Genomic DNA, 19945 nt, shown 5'->3' with positions numbered 1-19945 from the left:
TAGAGCCGTGCCGATCAGAAACTTGAAAAGCCACTATCAGCCAGTAGGTGTCACTGTAGAGACATCATTGAGATAACAGAGAACAGGAAACTGAAGTTATGCCTATGGTCATCAGAAAACTAAACAATGAAACTGGCCTGAATCCAATTTCAGTAAACAGAATCCTTTGAAAAGGAAGACTGCCTTGGCTTTGTGGGTAATTAAAATTGATCTGTTTTATAGGATCATGTTCTGCTTACTGTATCAGATTTTCAAGAAAATCCGCAATGCAAACACTCAAACCTATGAGGAGAAAAATCCCATCCAACCTTTGATTTCTTTGTGCTGATGACTGCTTCAAATGACTACTGTTTTTGTGCTTCTAGACATTAAAATGTTGCTAAAATTCCAAAAAAAACCCAATCCGACCTGACGATTTTCTTAGAAGAAGATGGAATTTAAAAGTCGTCATTTATTTCTAGGAAGATCTGAGCGCGCAGGAGAGGCTTCCTCTACAAAGCTGCATGCACTGGCTGAACAATGCTCTTTTGTGGTGGGACTCTCACCCAGGGCCTTGCACACACTAGGCAACTATTCTTCCACTGAGACACACTTCTGCTGGTCACCCGCTTCTCTCCCTTGGTGTCTCTGTCTCTACCCTCTAATCCCTGCGTGTGTACGTCTCTCTGCGTGTGTCTCTCTGCGTCTCTGCGTGTGTCTCTCTGCGTCTCTGCCTGTGTCTCCCTGCGTGTGTACGTCTCTCTGCGTCTCTTTCTTTCTTGAGATGGAGATTATTCATTTACTATGCTATCTAGGCTCAAATTCCCCAAATCAAGTGATTGCTCCCACTTCAACCTGCTGAGCAGGCGGGACTGTGGGTGCTTGCTAGCACAACAATGTTTTCTTTGTTTCTCAGAAACAAGCAACTTAAATCAGCTTTACCATTTCCTGGGCCCCGAGTGAAATTAAAATGCTTTAGAGGCCAAATTTACTCTAAAGCATGAATTCAAGTCAACTTTTCCTTAAGAGATAATGTAAGTATAAAATTAAATACATATATATAATTTTTTTGCCAGTTTTGAATATAAAAGACAAGGCCTATGAGCAGAGAGCACAACATGTAATGTAGTCTATCTAGATACTCCACAGCTTTTTAAGTTGATCAGGTGACAGGGGTGTCTGAAGGCTTTTTTTTTTTATAAATGTGACAGGATGAAGAACGCTGACTATAAGTGAAACTAGAAAATAAACACCTGTATGCACAACTCAGAGACTCTGCAGCATGTCTTAGGAATTCTGTTTTTTGTTTTTGTCTTTTTTTTTTCTTTTTCGAGACAGGGTTTCTCTGTATAGCCCTGGCTGTCCGGGAACTCACTCGGTAGACCAGGCTGGCCTCGAACTCAGAAGTCCGCCTGCCTCTGCCTCCCAAGTGCTGGGATAAAAGGCATACGCCACCACCGCCGGCGTGTCTCAGGAATTGTGATGACTACAGTAATCACTGTCACTAAAGAATGACAAACATCCATACCCATTGTCTGTTTATCTGTCTTGCTTGGTTTCTAACCCATTGTTAGTACACCCATGGAAGGGCAGGGACACTTCACCCTGGCTGGTCACTCACTTGGGATATGGTAACAGTCTTGGAAGTCTTCTTTGACACGTCTATTCCTCTGTGCGCAAGCGAAATGTGTTCCTCTTTATCTTCTTCGGGACTTGGGGAGTCAAAGATATCGGGGCTTGAAAGGGAAGACTGGATAAAGCCAAAAGAAAATGCCTTCGTCAGAATCATACCTTAGCTGACACAGCTTTGTTTATGTGATGCTGTTAGCTTCTCAAGGCACTCATCATTTCTATTTGATCTGCCTCTAAAACCCTGTGAGGCAGAAAGTATGCTGTTATCTTCTTATAACAGATAACCATATGGCTACCTAGCAGCAGGACTTGGACCAAGCCAGAAGAAGCTAATCTAGGAGCTGCCCCTGATGCCCATCAATCACTTTAACCATGTAACCATCTGTTGTATAGCTTTTCCTAGTCTCTCTATTCTCCAAACATTTGTTACTATGTACCTTAACATGTGATAAGTGGTCCCAGCTCTTGGGGGCTAGCAGTATGGTAGGAAATAGCCCATGGCCAATAGGAGACTGCCTCATAGCCTCCTCTCCTTCACCCTCCTCTGGATCCTTCCTATTCCTTGACCCTACACGTGGTACACATACACGTCCCTTGAAGGATGCATCTGAGAGGGGGCCATTTCTAGAGGCAGGGGATCATGAGTAAAGTGCATAGCCCTACCCACTAGCATATGCTCTCTCTCCTTTGGTATTTGCTACTAATCTCTGCCCTCATTATTATGGACAGTAAACACCCATTCTGGTGTGTATTTGCTAAGGTATATTTATTTATAGAAAGGCAGTACCATTGGGTAAAATGTGGTTCTACACCCATGCCCTTTCTGCCTCACTGTGAAATCACTATAAAGACCCAAAAACTGAATGGGGAGCAAGTCAGCAGAATTCTCTTGGTCACAAGTAATTCCTTTGCTACAATGCTTCAAGTTTAGAACAAAACAAATGAAATCAAGAGTTCCTGTTGCAAGGATTCTTTATAAAATAAATTGTCTTCTAGAAATACATTGCAGCAAGCTTAAATTCAGCTTTGCTTTCTACCCTGAGGTAATAAATGGTTCTAACGGTAATAAAGAATTACCATTTGAAAATGAAAAATTATGCTCACAAATATTTTTTCTTCCTTTTATCCTGCTTACTAAGACAGAAACTTAAAAAAAATATGGGGAGGGATTTTTAAGTCAAGGTTTTGTTTCAAGAGGTCTTATTTGTTAATCTTCACTTAATCTGAAAATCCAATTACCAAAAATATGGCCTCTCACACCAAGCATTCTTATTAATATAGGCTTACCTACTCAACCAGGATGCAATACACAGATCCTTTCAAGATTTAAAAAGCTTCCTTCTATACAATGCATGTTGCATGAGCTTGCCCTTTAGGGTTTATAAACATAACCAGATCCAATTAGTAAGAAAGCACCCAGGCCAGGGAACCATAACTAGTGTTTCTTCAATTATTCCCCCACTAGCCTTCCTTATCCACTAATCCCATTTGTTAGGAAAACCCCGACAGGTGCTACTTTTAAGAGTGAAGAAGAAATTCCGAGTGTACATCCAAATGGGGATGGATAAGAATGAGAGACAAAAATCTGCACACTATACATCATTAAAGCACCAAGGTTTTAAGTCCAAATAAAATCACTCTCCATAAGATGTTAGGCTTTAAGTCACCAAAAGAAGCCTTCTCATTACCATGTGTATCCTTGGCACCTGGCATAGTGCCCTGTCCTCAGGGGACAGATGTCTATGAATATATGTTGACCAAGATATTAAACAACTTGTACAGCCTAAAAGGAGGGTGGAGATCAGCTACCATTACTTGGTCTCGAAAATACACAAATCTCTCAACACAGGCTGTCTCAACAAGAGGGGAACAATTTGAACCACTTAATATTTAGTTCTGGAAAGACACAAGGCTCCTTATACCTTAAAAGACTGATGAAGCCTAGGAAGGAAAACAAAAATGAGGAAGGGTTTATAGAGAAGACACTAGTGGTAGAATTGACTAGTAGGAATGCAAACATGCCAAGAAGCAGCTGGATAGGCTGGGTGTGTATGTGAAGGCTGGGGTGGGTAGAGTCAACACAGGAGAAATAAAAGAAGGCAAGTTACCACAGAATTCTAAAAGAGTTTAAGGAGGCCACTTCTTCAAGTCTTCATCTCAAAAAAAGAAAAAGTATCAATACAAAGTTAGGTGTCGTTCATACAAGGAAGAAAAATAGGACAATTCAAGCTATGCTTCCAGACTCATTAGATGGGAGAGCTCGAAGGGAGTGGCATCCCCGCTCCCCGCCCCCCTCCGCCCGCCATGATAAAAGCACAGGTGAGACTAGTGATGAGGTGGAAAGAGAAACAACCCGAGAAATCCGCAAATGGTTAAATCCCTTGGTATATCTGGATGGAGATTATAAGGCCGTAGAACTATAAAGGACAAAGCAACATGACAGACAGACTGATAGATGATCAGTAGACAGATGAACACATGCACACTGCTTGTGGACGGGAAACGACCTCGTGGAGGGGACCTCTGCAACTAAGGGTAACAGCAAAGCAATGCACTTCCCAATGGCCCACATTTAGAAAACTTGCACCTAACAAACATTAAGTTTTGCTGTTTTTTTCTCCCCTCATACATTCATGTCAGTATGGCTTATAACAACAACTTGGAATCATCATCAAAACCCAATAATAGTCCAATCACTAGATAAACTCTCATATCCTCACACTGTAGCATAGTAGGCAGTCATTGAGTATGTTGAGAATTGGTAATGACTTGGGAGAATGCTATGCAGTTAATCCAAAACCATGTGTATTGCATGATCCCAGTTTTGAAACAAACAAACAAACAAAAAAAACAAATCAAAGTTTCGGAAAAGTGAAGGATACAACAAGACGTTACGGTGCTTCTTTGTTCTTGTGGCACAACTACAGAAAATTTACCTTCTTCCTTCTGTATCACACTGCTCAAGTTTGGCACAACGAATATAGCAGGTTTGTAATAAGAAGTTATTTAAAACTACCCAAATAAAAACAACCATTTGTGGGTTATCACTGAGTGTTCTCAGTGGTCTCGCCTATAAACCATGTATTTTATATGAGTAAATACAACCTCCTGGAGGTCTGCATGGGTTTCTCTGTAGGCATGCTGATAATGGGGTTTGGATAGATATAGGTCACTTATATAGGGAAATAGGGATCTCACAGTGCATAATGGCAGATCTTTATTGAGTAAAGCTTTATCTTTTTAATAGACCAAACAAGGCTCGGTCTCTTTTTCTATATTTTGTTTACCAATTTCACTTCACATTTAAACAAGAACTGGTTTAGAAGGAGACAGAAGGAAAGTGGGAAACAGGGAGTGACACCTTGCTGGCAGAAACACAAAGAGCAAACAGAAAGTGATACTGCTTGATTCGAAAGGATTTTTAGCTGGCAGTTTATCTGGTGGCTTCCTCCCTTCCCCTCTTCTGGGTGTCTCCCATCATCTGCTTGCAGAAGAGTCCTTAGCCAGAATCTCCAGTCCTTTTTTGCCTTTCAGCTATAGAGAAGTAAAGAGACACTTACAGATGTGAGTGACTGGGATGGAGGCCGTCTTCCTGTAGCTTTTGGTCTGCTTGTGGTTGGGTGGCTGAGTTTCTCAGTAGATGATATCACAGAGTCAAAACCTTCTAAGTCTAAAACAAAATGAAACAGGTTTTGAAAAAGAAAGGAAGAAAGACAAAGGGTTCTGATAGTATGATATACACGCTTCTTTCCCTTAATAAGCCTCCTGTCAATCTAGAGTATGCTTTGTCTTTTACAAAGGCCATTAATACCCTTGGGTCATTCAATAAAGGACTAGAATGGAACGCAATAACCATTTTCTCTCAGCTTAGCAAGCTTAGTATGCTAGCAAGCAAGAGAAAAACAGCTCTTGCCTTTTTCCCTTCAACAGTCACATTGATAAATCTTTCAAAAGGTACAGAAGAGGAATTCAAGGAGGATTCTTCTCTCTTTACAAATCTAACCATTTTAGTAGACAAAACGGTCTTGAAGTCTCAACACAAAAGATAGTTACCGCAAGGCATAACAGCCATGGCCATGTGAATGCTAGTTGTGAATGCTAGTTGATTCTAAAGGATAAGATGTCAGAGCTGCCTCATCTGTTTGGACTACAGTGGTTAGGCCATCAGGTGTCACCCCGTTAGACAAAGCTCCTAGGCAAGGGCATCAGGCTCAGATAACTCACTGAGTCTAATTCTGTCCTATTTCCAGAATCATCATTCGGTGGTGACATTATTGTCAGCAGTCATCTATCTGTCCATCCATCCATTCATTCCATATTTAAACATCTGAAATATACCACATTTAAAAAAAACGTAAGCTATGGCCTCTGCACCACTGGGCCTCTCCGCAGCACTGAGCAGCACTGAACAGCACTGGCCTGTGCAACACTGGGATTCTTGGCAAGAAATATCACTCTGGACAACTGTTATTGAACAACTACTCTGTGCCACACAGAGTAAAAGTTGCTAAGATGACACCAGCAAATGTGCTTATATTGTAGTGATGGACAATCAGATAAACGGAAAGTCACATATGTCCTCATATGTCAGGAGGAAAGCCTCTGCCTTTACTTTGACAGTCAGTAAGTGATCATGGCAAAGGGTCCTGGTATTTTATAGCCTTCGGGGATTTCCAAACCAAGTGTGGAAATGAGAGGCTCGGAGGAATGAGCAGCGGGAAGGGACTGAGGACCATTATTGCCTCGATGAGAGCAACACCTTCAGGGATCATAAAGAGAGAACCAATCAGCAGAGCTTTGAGGCCACAGTCAGGAGCCCATCGGCATCTGGCACCTGAGAGGAGCTCATAAAAGGTCTTACTTCTCCAGCTGACTCAGCAGGGAACCAGTAGGATAAGGGAAGACACAGATGCGCACTGCTGGAACATATTTGTCCAGAGGTGGCTGACTGGCGCTTTTCCTTTAGATAATATTATGATTATCTTAACAGGTTCCTCTCTGGGCACTACCACAGGACTTAATGCTACAAAGTATGTGTTGTCTGAAATAGAAATTCCCTATTACACTGCTGGATTGATGTGGGGAAAAAAAAGCCATTATGTACATTAACATATCAAATCATCTTTTTAAAATCCGTTTTTCTCCAGAAACAAAAGTAATACACATTTCACACAGGTTTTTATATGAAAGCAAAAAGAAAGTCAATGATAATCTTACCACATTGAGACAACCAGTTAGTATTTCAGTATATTTTCCTCCAGGCTTTTTGAAAATAAGACATTATAACTCATGTTATCTATCATATTGTACTCTGCTTATTTCATTTAACCTTGGATGTCATGTCTCTAAACATTCTTCATACTTTATATAATCTTTGGTGGTGCTGCAATTTATCACCTATTCTATTTCCTACTGTTGGATAAATTGTCTTTAAATCCTTCCTCCTCCTATTTGTTGCTATTATAGAAAAACTCCACACAAACATCCCCAGTATGTGCTCCATGGGCAATGCTTTCAGCAGGTTAGCCAAGAAGATGCTGGGCTGCTCTGGAAAAAGGGAATGGGGCCTCAGACAGGGTAGTTTGCTGGTGGTGGGGGTGAGATCTGGCTGGGGAGGGCAGAAGGCACAATGAAGGACAGAGGAAGCCTCAGCGAGCAAAGCAAGGAAACAAAACAGAGGAGCACATGCTGAGTAGACAGCAAGGAGAGGGAATGGAAGAGAAGGCTGTTGAAAGGTCCAAGGAACAAGCCATTGCCAAGGACTGGGAGCTCCGGGGGGACTGAGCTGCCCAATGTATATCATCACCTTGTCCAGGAAACCAAAACAAGCTCTGGAGGCGAAACCTGAGCAGGGTGAAGTGATTAAAGATCAATTAAAGGCCAATTGACTCCAGTTCTCTGCTGGGTAGCTGGAGCTGATTCCTGTAGACAATTCTTTTATCAGAAGTGGGGAGCCAGGAGAAGAGGAGAGAGAGTTCACAGAAGGAGATAGAGAAAATGGGTAGGGAGAGCAAAAGAGAGTGTGGGGTGAGGGGGCAGACACAGATACACATGGAGGCCAAGAAGATGTTGCCTCCTACCTTATTTCTTGAGAGAGGGTCTCTCGCTAAACCTGGAGATCACAGATTGAGCTAGTCTGGCAGGCTAACTGAGGCTCCTGTTTCTACCTCCCATACTGCGCTGTTCTAGGGGATTCCCTGGGAGTACACAGTCTGCCAAGGCAAGTGTACGAAGTAAATGTCATCAGTAAAGTGGCTCCTCTAGCACCTGGTGAAGGAGTGTTAGCCTGACAAGCAAAAAGCTACAGAGATGTTGAAGCTCTTGCCAAAAGCATTCGGTTACAGGCTCAAATAGTTGACAGCAGATCAGACAGACACCCTTCGGGCTGGAAACAAGAGGTGGAGGGAGGTTCAGTGATGCAGCATGAAGAATGCAATAGGAGACGGGTGCTGGAACTATAAGCCGAAGATGGGCCACCTTGGGCTCACCATGGGATGGACATAGCATACAGATACAACTAAGTTCACACCAGGAAAAGGAGTCTATTTCTATTGCAGGTGCTTGAGGCCATGCTAGATAGTTCATGCTAAGAAACTACCTCATCCCTTCATAGACAGAGGGATTTGAGAGTCAATAGGCCCCTGCCCCAAGATTCCCACTCTGCCCGAATGCACCTCCTAGCCCACTGTATGGGATTCTGCCCTAATAACATATGACCTCCTATCTGGAAGAACTAGAGTATGTACAGAGCAAAAGATTAATCAAGGAGGGCTCCACCTACACAACTATAGAGGGTGAGATATTTTGGCAGCATGGCTTCTGTAGGATCATTCATGCTTCTAAAAGTAACCCCTCATCCATGCTGTATAAGGCCAACAAACCCATTGGCCCCCAAGTTGGATGCTATCAAGAATCATACTCCACTCTGCCTTTGGTGCCCTATCTGAGAGAGGGTACTTTTTTTCCCCCCATCTTTCCCAGGGATAAGTTCATATAACAGGCTCTGATGGTCTTAGAATGACTTGGAAACGTGGCGTCTACTGCCTCTGTTTGGACTGTGAGACACAGGAAAGCAGGACCTTGTCGTCAACGTTTACCTCATTCCTAGGGTGGGGGAGGGACACGCTTGGTATTCTGTTGCACTAAGAAGAAGCAAATGAATGAATTAACTATCTCAAGGAACACTCCTACTTGAGAGGTAGCTCCTAGTGGGCTGCAGCGTGGCAGCTGCAGGGCAGAAGGCAACATTGTGTGCCATGGCAGCAGTGAAGGAGCTTGGCCAGCTCCCTTAGCTCTATTGGCTGAGGTTTGTACTAAAAAGACCTAGGCATGCTGGAGCCTAGCCACGCACAGCAAGCATCTCCATGACAGATGGCCAAGAAGTCTGCCTCGTTTATGTCACTCATCAGTAAGAGGAGGGTCAGAGTCCCTCATGGAGAGCCACTTTTAGCCCTCTTAATGCACATTTCAGCCAAGTTTCATTTTCTACAGTTTTATCTTATAAAGAACATTCTTATGAATACTAATGGAACCAAACTACCACAAAGGAAGATATCCCAAAGATGAGGTTACTTGCTGCAAAGGGAACCTCAGGTTATCTTTGTGTCTTTCCACAGAGTGAAAACTGCCACATACTTCTGCTTTCTGATTGGGAAGGGGACACACTCTTTAATATTGTCACGTAAATTCTCAGCGGCCTAGGGTATGCTCCTCATGACTGTGGCCAGGGTAGATGTGATTAAGGAAAAATTTCCATGACTAACTCATTGTGGTGTGAAGAAAATGTCCCAATTTTCATGGCGGTTTTGAAGTGAATCAAGCTGAAACATGATATGTGCTTTCTCAGCCTAGCTGGGAAATTTTTCCTCCAAATGAAAAGGGTTTAAATGCACATAAGCTAGTCCAAAACGATTAAGCTGGCTAGCACTGAGGTTAGGGTTTTTTTTTTCCTTTCTTTTTAAGTTTCATAAGGGTAAGAGGCTCTTGGCTTTTGAGACAACTGGAAGAGGAACCCTCTGTGGACATCAGTGGGTGATTCATATTGGACACGATGGAGTCAGCTTGGCAAGGGCTGAGCCTTTTTGTGGCACCAGGAACTGCCCATTTTCCATGAACTTCAGTCATGCCCTATTTAGCTCAATTAGAACATGGAGCCTCATATTCCATGGATGAGAGGAATGGTCCCAGTGACCACAGGTGACCTAAAAGCACAGCCACTGGAAAACAGGGAAAATAGCCAAAAGTTGGAGACAGGTCAGCTGTTACTAACCGAGCTGTGCAGCCCATACATGGGCTCTGTTTATTCACTACTGCGGCTGCTCAAGTTGCTCCCCACTTGACAATGGGAGTCTGCTAAGGTTTAAAGTGCCATCTCTTGGTATCTTTAGAAGCCAACCTATCTGCATATCCCTCACTTACCATTAAAGGCCGCTGGAACTCTGGCCTGGAATCCTGGTAAATGCATTTTTCACTTTAAGTCCTCTGCCATTCCACATGTTGCCACCAGAGAAAAATGTGCAAAGGGCCTGAGATTATCTGCCTGGCTCCTTCCTTATGTGTTGTAGAGGCTCAATACCAATGACTTGGTCCCTTTTTAATTGGTCAGACTGTGCCTCAAGGCCTGGATTAGCTGCTCTCTCCCACTTATACATGACTCCCTTCTCAGTATTTAGCACCCTGAATTGACTTTTGTGCCTTTTATCTGTTTTCCCAGGCCTCACATCATTCCTGGCTTGTGAATGAGCGTTCAATAAATGGTTGTTTAACTGTTTGACAAACAACCTTGATAGCTATGCTTTCTAGAGAGAGAAGGGAAGGGTAGAGGAAAGACAGAAAGGAAGAAAGAAAGGGAGGAGGAAGGGGAGGGGACAGGGAAGGAGAATAACAATGCATTATTTGGGCCTTCAGCTTCACGGGGTTATTCTTCCATAATGTGAGGGAGAGGTTATGTGATTATACCACACAGATGGAATTTTGTTTTTAGATGCTATTAATGAAGGTATAGGATTTGAGGACAGGGACCTAAGAACAAGGCTGGTGGTCTAAACTCCCTTCCTTGGTTTTACAAGGCTTAGATGGGAAAATGCTAAGCCCACAGGACTGCAGATGCTTTCTCTGCAATGAAACAACATCACAAGACATGGTGGGCAAAAGCAAATCTCACCCCACATCTCAGCCATTTGATGGCTGTTGGGAAAATCTGTGCAAATGACAAACAGGGGCCAATTTAAGAGCTCAAATTAACACCTGTGGCAGCTGAGACACCAAGGGAACACTGAGCAGTCATTAACATCTGCATCTCCAGAATCCATAAGGATTAGCTATTCTGTTGGCATTTATAATCCAGGTGTGAGGCTGCCATGCCACAGCTGCCAAGAGGAAACATGTTTAAATCCATTTACCACTATCCCACCAACTCCATGGTTCATGCACAAACCCATTTGCTCCTCTGCCCACACATCTCTTCAGATATTTATAGGCAAAATGAAAGCCAGAGTCAGTCGCTCCCTATCTATGAACCTACAAGCAGTAGGTAGAAAGTGGGGTTGTCTCAAGCCAAATAAATGCTACATGAAGTCTGAGAGCTGAGCAACGTCTCTTCCCTGCTTGCTCTCACATCCATCTTCAGCTCAATGACTTCTGAGGATGTAGCAAAGGTTATGATAGAAGTCTGCTGTAAAAGATGCCTTTGTGCCCCCAAATTTGTAATGTAATGTTGAGGATGAGAGGATCTCTATACACGGCAAAGACAGAGACACTTAAGGCACCAGGCGAGATGTAGACTAGAAATACCCTGCCTATAGATGAGAAGTGATAGAAATACCTGGAGAGGAATTCTGGGTCTATCTGCAAATCCAATATGGCAAGGAGGCACTGTGAATCTTTTCCAAGCTTAGTGAAAATGACTGACTACTGTACACGTGTATGAAATTTACAAATAAATAAGGGAAACTAGTACCAGCCTAAAAACAACAATAAAAAACTAATCTCATTTTAGGTCGAAGGTTTTATGAGTGGGTTGGTGTCCTTGTCCCTCTACTAGGACTCTTGATCCTGCTTGGCTATAGGAAGTAGCCACTTCAGGCTCCACATTCCCCACAAGAAGGGGAGGGTGGGATGGGGGAAGCAGCTGAGTGTGTGGGAGACTGGGAGTGGGGGGCTTCTATCAGGATGTAAAATGAAGAAATAAATTAATTAATGAGAAAAAAATCTAATCATAACTAGATGTGTTGTCAAAGCCAGGAGTGCCCTATCAGGGGTGCACAGGTGGAGTGAATACCTTGTTTCTAATGTGACCCAGTAAGAGTAAAGGTCTGTAAATGGAACCAGTTAGTTAACAGCCCTTTGAAGAACCAAGAGGAACCCCATCATTGGTCTACTTCCTGTAGAACGTAAAGATGCCTTTTGAAATGAGTGCCAGTGCTCAGGCTGACCTGGCTTACTATGTGATACCCTATGCTATGAGCTGGAAGGGGAGGCACTTGGGAAAGGCTCAGAGTGAGGCAGGGGAGGGCCAGGCCTAGATTAGCTCTTTGGAATTAAACTCATCTTCAGAAGCACCAGGCAGCAATGTAAATGGTTAAGTGCAGGCTAAGGGGAAATCTAGCAGACATAGGCAGTGCAGCCTCTTTTGCATTGTGGAATAGAATGTTTGACCCTCAGACCAACCTCTTTTGTTTTTGGCACACACTGAGAAATGCAGAGTGCTTCTCAAATACCCATGATAGCAATTTCTATTTCATCTTGACTCGTGACCCTAAATGAGAGCCAGAGTGGCACACATATACATGTGTAACCCATATTGTCCCACATACTATTTAACTGAGTGAAAAACCACAACTGCACCTGCTAGTCTTTGGCTCGGGTAATACCAAACATATCCATGATCCTGAAGGATGTCTGAAGGTCACTGCCAAGGTGTCAGGATGAGCAAGCTGTGCCTCTCAGATGAAAGTTCTCATGTCTGAGCAACTAACCCCGAGAAAGCTGGGAGGTGTGGTTCAATGTTCACACATAACTCTCAGCCAGGAGACTACCTAGAAGTCTCCAAATGTCAGTCATGGACTTGTCTATGGCAGGACAAGACCTGAAATGCTACAATGACTAATAACTAGCGCTGCAGTTCTGAAGAAATCTTAATGTGAATGTATACAGTAGGAAGTCTTTAGTAGATAGGGGATTGAAAGGCCAATGGTTCAAAGCCAAATGATCTAAGTCTTTTCTCAGCCTCCGCCTACAAAAGCTTTAAAAAATGATTTCTTATAGGAAAAGGTAGCTATTGCAAAATGAGGCAAGAATTTAATCACTTATTGGCCAAAGATACAAAAAAAGAATTGTGTTAAAGGTTGCTATTAAGTTGCTTTATGTATGCCTTACATAGCTTTCCTGGAGATTTAGAATCTAATACTGATTAAATTTGATGTCTGTTTTATTGAATATTTTGGACATTAGATAGCAAATCAACAGACAATCATACTGAATCTCAAAAATAATGTTTTCTCTCTATGTAAAAACAAGGTGTCAAATGTATCACTTTTTCTAGGGTACATAACTTGTCACAAGCCTGAGAAAGAGAAAGAGAGAACACACACGAGTGCTCTCTCTGTCTCTCTGTCTCTGTATCTTTCTCTCTCTCTCTTCCTCCCTCCCCACTTACCTTCTGTCTTCCTCTCTCCCTTCCCTTGTAACCACATTACTGGTTGATGTTTAAATACAGTATTCCAATATTTATTTACTTTGTGTGTGTGTAGATAGTCACCAGCTTCCAAAAGCTTTGAAATTGCTCTTAAAATACATTTTATGGAGATTCTCAGGAAAATTGGAAAACTCTAAGAAATGCAAGGCTACATTTGAGGTATGTGTGTGTGTGTGGGGGGGGTGCTGTCTCCTTAGTCCAGTTCTCAGTTTCCCATTCAGCTTCTGAGCTGACCTCTGTGATACTGATATGTGAGATGGTGTTGTTCCTGGTCATTTATGTGGTTGTTCTATATACTATAGGATATTCACTGGTGTTCCTGGCCTTTACTCACTACAAGTAAGAATCACTTCTACTCCTGTGACATGACAGAAACCATCCCCAGACACCACTACCACCTGTCCTTTGGATAGAACAGTTTTGATCATTGGGCTCCCAGCTGCTTCTTCCGAGCTAACTAGTTAACTTTGCCAAAACACTTGGCCATCTCTATTCACTAGTTCTTTGCTCCAAAACCATATAATCACCATATTGTTCCTCAGGGATGCTGATGAGAAAAAATATGTAAGACAGGTGGTAGGCACTCAGCACCTGCCATTTCCTTCTCTCCTCCTGCTTGCTTGCTCCCACAGCTACAATTTCAACACTAGGTAGAAGGGAGAACAAGAAAGGAAAGGTCTATCCTCCATCTGTACTGGAGAAATGAGTGTAGCAACACCTTTATACACATATAGAGCTATATTTCCCTAGAGGCAACCACCTGCACTGCACCTCAGAGAGGGATGAAGGACAGTAAGGACATGCTTTATTTCCTGCGAAAAATGTGCAGATTTCACTGCCTAAGAGATGACTTCCCCACCCCCCAAACCCTGTAGAGGGTTTTAGGGAGATTTCAAGAAAGCTCAAAAATAGTTCTATGTCAACAGATTGGTTGACACGTAAGTCAGAAGCCCCAGGACAGTATTGTTGGTATTGTTCTACATAGTTGGTTATTTTTAAAAGTATGGGAGAGAGAGATTTCTAACACAATACTTACATATGAGTAGTATATATGTGTTTTTGTACATATGTCTGTGTTCATGTGTGTGCATGTGCACATGTGTGTGGAGGCCAAAGGAAGATCTTGAAATCTTGGGTGCTGTTCCTCGGGATCTGCCTAGCTTTTGATGCTTTGGAGACTCTTACTGGCCTGGAACTCACTGAAAAGACTAGGCTGGCTAGCCAGTGAACCAGGGGGATCCATCCCTCTGTCTCCACCTCCCCTGTGCTGAAATTACAAGCACTTGGTACCACATTTTAAAAACATGGGTCCTTCAGATTAAACTCAGGTCCTATAACTTAAAAAAAAAAAAACCACTGGGATTTTAATGCAAATCAATTCACTTCTTGTTTAACAGCTTTACTGAAGTATAAATTATAAACCATAAAGCCATCCATTTTAATTACACAACAATAATTTGTAGTAAATTTACAGAGCTATATATCACCATGATTGAGTTTTCAAGTGTTTCTAACTGATCCTGAGATTGATTGGCTCTTAACAGTATTCCTAACACATAGGAAAATACTTTTCCATTCCCTGGTCCAAAGGAATCATAGTCACCAGGCATCCATGAGAGATTCATCCAGGAACAATCTGAGGATAAGTTGAAGTTAGCCTTCAAATCCTTTTAATCAAGTCTGCTGACTTGAAAGTCTGCAACTCTTGGCCCCCAAATTGACTACGATGTGATGTGTCTGGTGTGTCAAAGTCAAGACCGAGAGAAAAATGTCACCTTCCTTAAGTGAAGAGGGTGGTGGTGGCATAAAGGAGTGGCAACCAGAAGCTTAAGTGGATTTGAACAGAATAGAACAAAAACAAAGATGCCAAGCAACTGGGAAGGAATGAATGATAATTGCTCAAAGTCAATTCATTGAAGCTTGGTGGCTTAGTTCATAGGTCGCTTCCCATCTGGAGGTCCATTGCTATGTGCTTCAGAAGGAAAATAACTGAAAATCTCCTGATTGTATTGAAGTGTAACAATAAATCTCACCATGCAGTGGGAGTTAGAATATAAGGAATAGTAAAAGTCAACGTTCTGGCACTTCACTTCATGGCCTATAATCTCCCAGTCAATCAGAACAGAGATTCTTCCACCACCAAGACAGAACTGGACAATTTAATTTTCGTTTCTATTCATGCACAAGCCTGTGTTGGAGTGCTTCCATATTTTCTATTATGGTATTTGAAAAATGGCTGCATAGTTTGATACAAACAATATCTCAATCTGACATCAACAGCTTAGTTTTGGACCAATTGATTTCATTCTAAATTATCGTTGGCTGACAGATGCTGAGAGCTGCCCACACAAGATCTGAAAAAGCCATGTTCTCTAATTTAATATTATAATAATTTTAAATTACAGCTTTATTAAGAGGAAACAGATTTATTTATACCGAACACTGATGGTTTCTAATGATGCTCGGGGCTACATTATGCTATTCACTGCAGCCCACATTTGGACAGCTTCAATTGTTAGAATCACTAACAAAAAAACCATTCTGGTACAAATAATGTCCTCCTTGGTTCAAAGCAATGGAATCCTTTGAAAAAGCAGTCCCAGAGAGAGCCACCTTCCTCTGCAATCTCCTTTTCTCCTTGACCAATCTACCTAGCAAGAGCATTTCTGTCTTTGGGTTTAAAGACATTCTGCTTAAAAATCTGCTTCTCCCTTGGCTTCTGTAAAGTGGCAAGATTCTTTTTTGTTCTCCTTGAATGTGGATTTTGTCAGGGTATGGCCTTCACCCCTAGGTGCATCTCACCCCTTTTAAATATCCTGGTGGTGTGGCAGGGTGGTAGGTGTTCATACTGTGTGCATGCACAAGCATACATGCATGAGGATTTAGGTGGTTGTACACACTGCATGACACATTGGAAGGTTAAAGGACAACCTTGCATGCTGGTCCTTGCTGTCACAGTCTACTTTGTTTTAGGCATGACCTCATATAGATATCTACAAAAGCAGCTTCAACTTCAGGAGATTCTCCTGTCTTCACCTCCCATCTTGCTGGAGGAGCACTAGAATTATAGATGCTTCCTAGTATGTCCATTATGTGTGTTCACTCAGGTCCTCTTTACCCAGAGGCATTTCTCCAGCACCCTGTTTAAACTATTTTTGATCTCCTTTCTTTATGGTAAATTTTGATTTTTATCTTCCTAGCCCAGAAGACACCTCTAAGCAAACAATATTAATATAAACATCTCTATCTTTTTGCTGACCACCAAGAATTTTGACATAATTCTGGGAGACAAGGTAAGGAAGTCGACTGAGGTGATCACTAAGCCAGGAAAGCTACCCAGGCCAGAGACAACAGCCCCAGCACTCAGGCTTGGAGCCACCAATCCCACATTCCCTTCCCCAGCAGTGCTTATGCAAAATTCAACGTCTACCTCTAATCCCTGCCTATCTCTAAACCCTTGAACCTCTGCTCTCAGACTCCAGGCAGCACTGACATGGGGCGTCTGGACAAATCTCAAAGCCAATGTGATTAACTAAACCCATCCAATTTATTGATATCTAGCTTTCCTTTAACTGATTGGTCCCATCAAGCTCTTCAGCATTTCCTTATACTAATTTTGAAGTCTGATATAGCACTCCAGTGTTCCCATCAATGGCTTCTACTGTCTCTACAATAAATTACAAATCCACCCCCCTTAAACTCAATTTGAACCCTGCTTATATTTCCAAGTCAATTCCTCTACTCAGCATAAACATTCTACTACAGTCAGGCTGCTCTAGCTAAGCTTTCAGCACTTCCCCATGTGATTTCCCTGCCTGCCCCCACCTCCGCCTAAGGAAAGCCATGATACAGATATAACTCTGTGCTCTTTTGTAGAGCTTGTCCCCGCCTGCTGCCACAAAGGAACATCCTGGTCAGTATTACATTCTACTACTTTGTTGTCACTCACACCTCGAGGGTCATCTCATTTGTTATCCAACATCTTCTAAGTCCATAGAAGCAGACATGTGTATAAGGGTGTTTGGGTTGTGAATATTCCAGGATTTCCTGGTTGGTAACATAGCTGCCCAGCAGCATTTCTTAAAAGTCAAAGAACCTAAACCTTGGGTTGTCAACTTGTGCATTGATGCTCTTCAGCACCATCTCTCCAGGTTTCTAAATACAACTAGGACTTAGTTTCCACAGTAGGAAAAGCACTTGGAGGAATTCTTCTCCTACCCATGCCACCAATATTTCTGAACTAGATTAAAAAATGTGCTAGTCATACATCTTCAATAGCCATCCTAGACAACTCCAGACCCAGCGAAAGCAAGGGTCAAAGGCCAGTGCTCTTCAAAAAGCCAGATACTTAGCACTATGTATTCTAGAGAAAGAAAAACACTTTATATTCCTGTGTGAGGTCCCACACAAGACCTTTACCGGTATTTCACCAATCAGTTGTTCTAGCTGAAAACACAGACTGAATACCAAAGTGTGGTGGGAGAACCATAATTTAGTCTAGCCTTTCAATCAGTATTCACTGCTCTGCTCGTTCCTGTTCTTTAACCCAACGAAAACCCAGAGCTAGCCAGTTTTAACTGTGAGATTATGCTTCATGACAGATTCTCAAAGGCTGGATAAGGATAGAAACCAACTTCTGGAAGCGGTGAATATATTTTTTGGCATTTACAGTCACAACCAAGTATCCTACAGACAAGGCCTTACAAGGTCAGGTCAGAGACTTCGGTCAGCAGTTTGCAAAGATGTTATCCTATTAGCAGATTCAGAAAAACAAAAACAAAAACAAAAAAATCAGTGTCCAACCTTTGGGGTGACATTAGGCAGGCTCATGTCAGGCATTCTGCTGCTCTTCTTTTTTTTTTTTTTTTAAAGATTTATTTATTCATTATATGTAAGTACACTGTAGCTGTCTTCAGACACTCCAGAAGAGGGCGTCAGATCTCGTTACGGATGGTTGTGAGCCACCATGTGGTTGCTGGGATTTGAACTCCGGACCTTCGGAAAAGCAGTCGGGTGCTCTTACCCACTGAGCCATCTCACCAGCCCCTCTGCTGCTCTTCTAAGGGCCTGTCAACTGTTGGGCATTTATTTCTAAATTAAGTGGCAAACACAGATAATTATGGAAATCTATCTTCTATGTCAAATCAATCCCACTAATAACTGCCAGATGTTGGGAGTGAGTGGATTGGAGGAAGGTGGGTGTGGCTAGAAATGAGCAACACAGCCTGACATGGTGGCTTGTAATCCTAGGATTTGGGAAGTGAAGGCAGGAGTAGTGTGAGTTTGAGACAATAATGATTACACTTACTAATATATTATTAGTGTTACATTATTATAATAAGTTCTAGGCTACCCAAGTATGATGGTTAGTAGTAATTATCAATGGGAAAACGTCTAGAATCTCCCAAGAAGAGTGTCTTAAGGGATTGGTTAGATCACGTTGTCTTATGGCATATCTATGGGGGATTATCTTGATTACACTTGAGGTGGCAAAAGTCACCCATTGTAGATGGCATCCATCTCTAGGCAGGAGATCCTGGACTGTATTGTAGTAGAGAACACAAACTACATTTATTCCCTTTGCTCTTATTAGTGGACATGATTGGCTGCTTCAAGCTTCTTGCTGCCTTGGTTTCATCTCAATGATGGACTATAGCCCAGCATTGTGACCTAACCTTGTGACCCTTCTCTCCTAAGCTGCTTTTTGCCAGGGTTATTTTATCATAGCAAGTGGAAAGGAAAAATAGGATGCCAGGGCCCTATAAAGAGACCCAGTCCAAAAAAAAAAAAAAAAAAAAAAAAAAAAAAAAAAAAAAAAAAAGCAAAAAACAAAAGGGCTGAAACAAAATACATTTAGAAAAACAAAAACAAAGAAAAAGAAATATGTAACATGAAGAATCCTGGTAGTGACAGAGATATTATGAATCTTGACTATGTTAGCAGATACACACAGAATAAAATTGCAGAGAGACATACACATACACACATACCAGTAAAACTGGGCAAAGTTGAAAAGACTAGTGAGATGCAATACATCAATGTCATAGAACATTACAATCTTGATGTTACAGTGGGATGTGCAGGAGGAAGATATGTCTCATTTCTAACTTCTGACTGTGAATCTGTAATGAACTCACAACCAAACATTAATTAAAATAAGGGCAATTTCAAAATGTAACCCTCTAAAGTAGAATGCAGGAGAATGCTACCTTATGACAATAGGTACAAATAAAAAGACACTGCACTTAAAAAACATCTGGATTTGAGACTTAGCATCCTAAAAGGGTTGTTACCAAGATCACACTGCCAGCCACCTCACATCCATCCAAAATGGGCCCCAAGGACCTTTGACTTTTGTTTAGTCAGAGTGACTTTCGCACCTCCCACCCCCATTTATCACACAGTGCTGGTTTGACCTTGGGAAAGCAAGTTCCTCCTGCTTTGTGGCAAGTGGCAATTACCATACACAAAAAGCTCCTTTTAACTTAAAGTCAAAGTACTTAGTGCCATTTCTACAGTGACCCCTGGCATTTTGCATTTGTACCCTTTTCCAGGCTGGAAAACATGAACTAAGTGTCTGTGCCTACTTCTACAACAACTTTCATTCATCATTATTGCTCTTCACTAGCACTTCTGAGG

General features: G+C 42.1%; 1 protein-coding gene across 23 annotated transcripts in view; it reads right to left on the bottom strand.

The window, feature by feature from the left end:
* Sh3kbp1 (SH3-domain kinase binding protein 1) overlaps positions 1-19945 on the bottom strand; it is a 349029-nt gene that overhangs the window by 12427 nt on the left and 316657 nt on the right. For 15 of the 23 annotated variants that reach the window (NR_110970.1, XM_006528926.4, XM_006528925.4 and 12 more), the window contains 2 exons: positions 5172-5281; positions 1601-1729 (listed from right to left, as the gene is read on the bottom strand). Coding sequence is in view for 18 of the 23 variants with exons in the window: in XM_006528926.4 (XP_006528989.1) it covers positions 1601-1729; positions 5172-5281 (239 nt within the window). In the remaining 5 variants the exon portion in view is untranslated. Of the gene's footprint in view, positions 1-1600; positions 1730-5171; positions 5282-19296; positions 19429-19945 lie in introns of all 23 variants that reach the window. The other 8 variants (XM_006528928.4, XM_017318584.2, XM_017318585.2 and 5 more) reach the window with 2 other exon arrangements.

This window comes from Mus musculus, chromosome X (genome assembly GCF_000001635.26).
Source record: "Mus musculus strain C57BL/6J chromosome X, GRCm38.p6 C57BL/6J".
Taxonomy (NCBI): Eukaryota; Metazoa; Chordata; class Mammalia; order Rodentia; family Muridae; genus Mus; species Mus musculus.
Note: the sequence above shows the minus strand (reverse complement) of the source record. Positions and strands in the feature narration are given on the sequence as shown.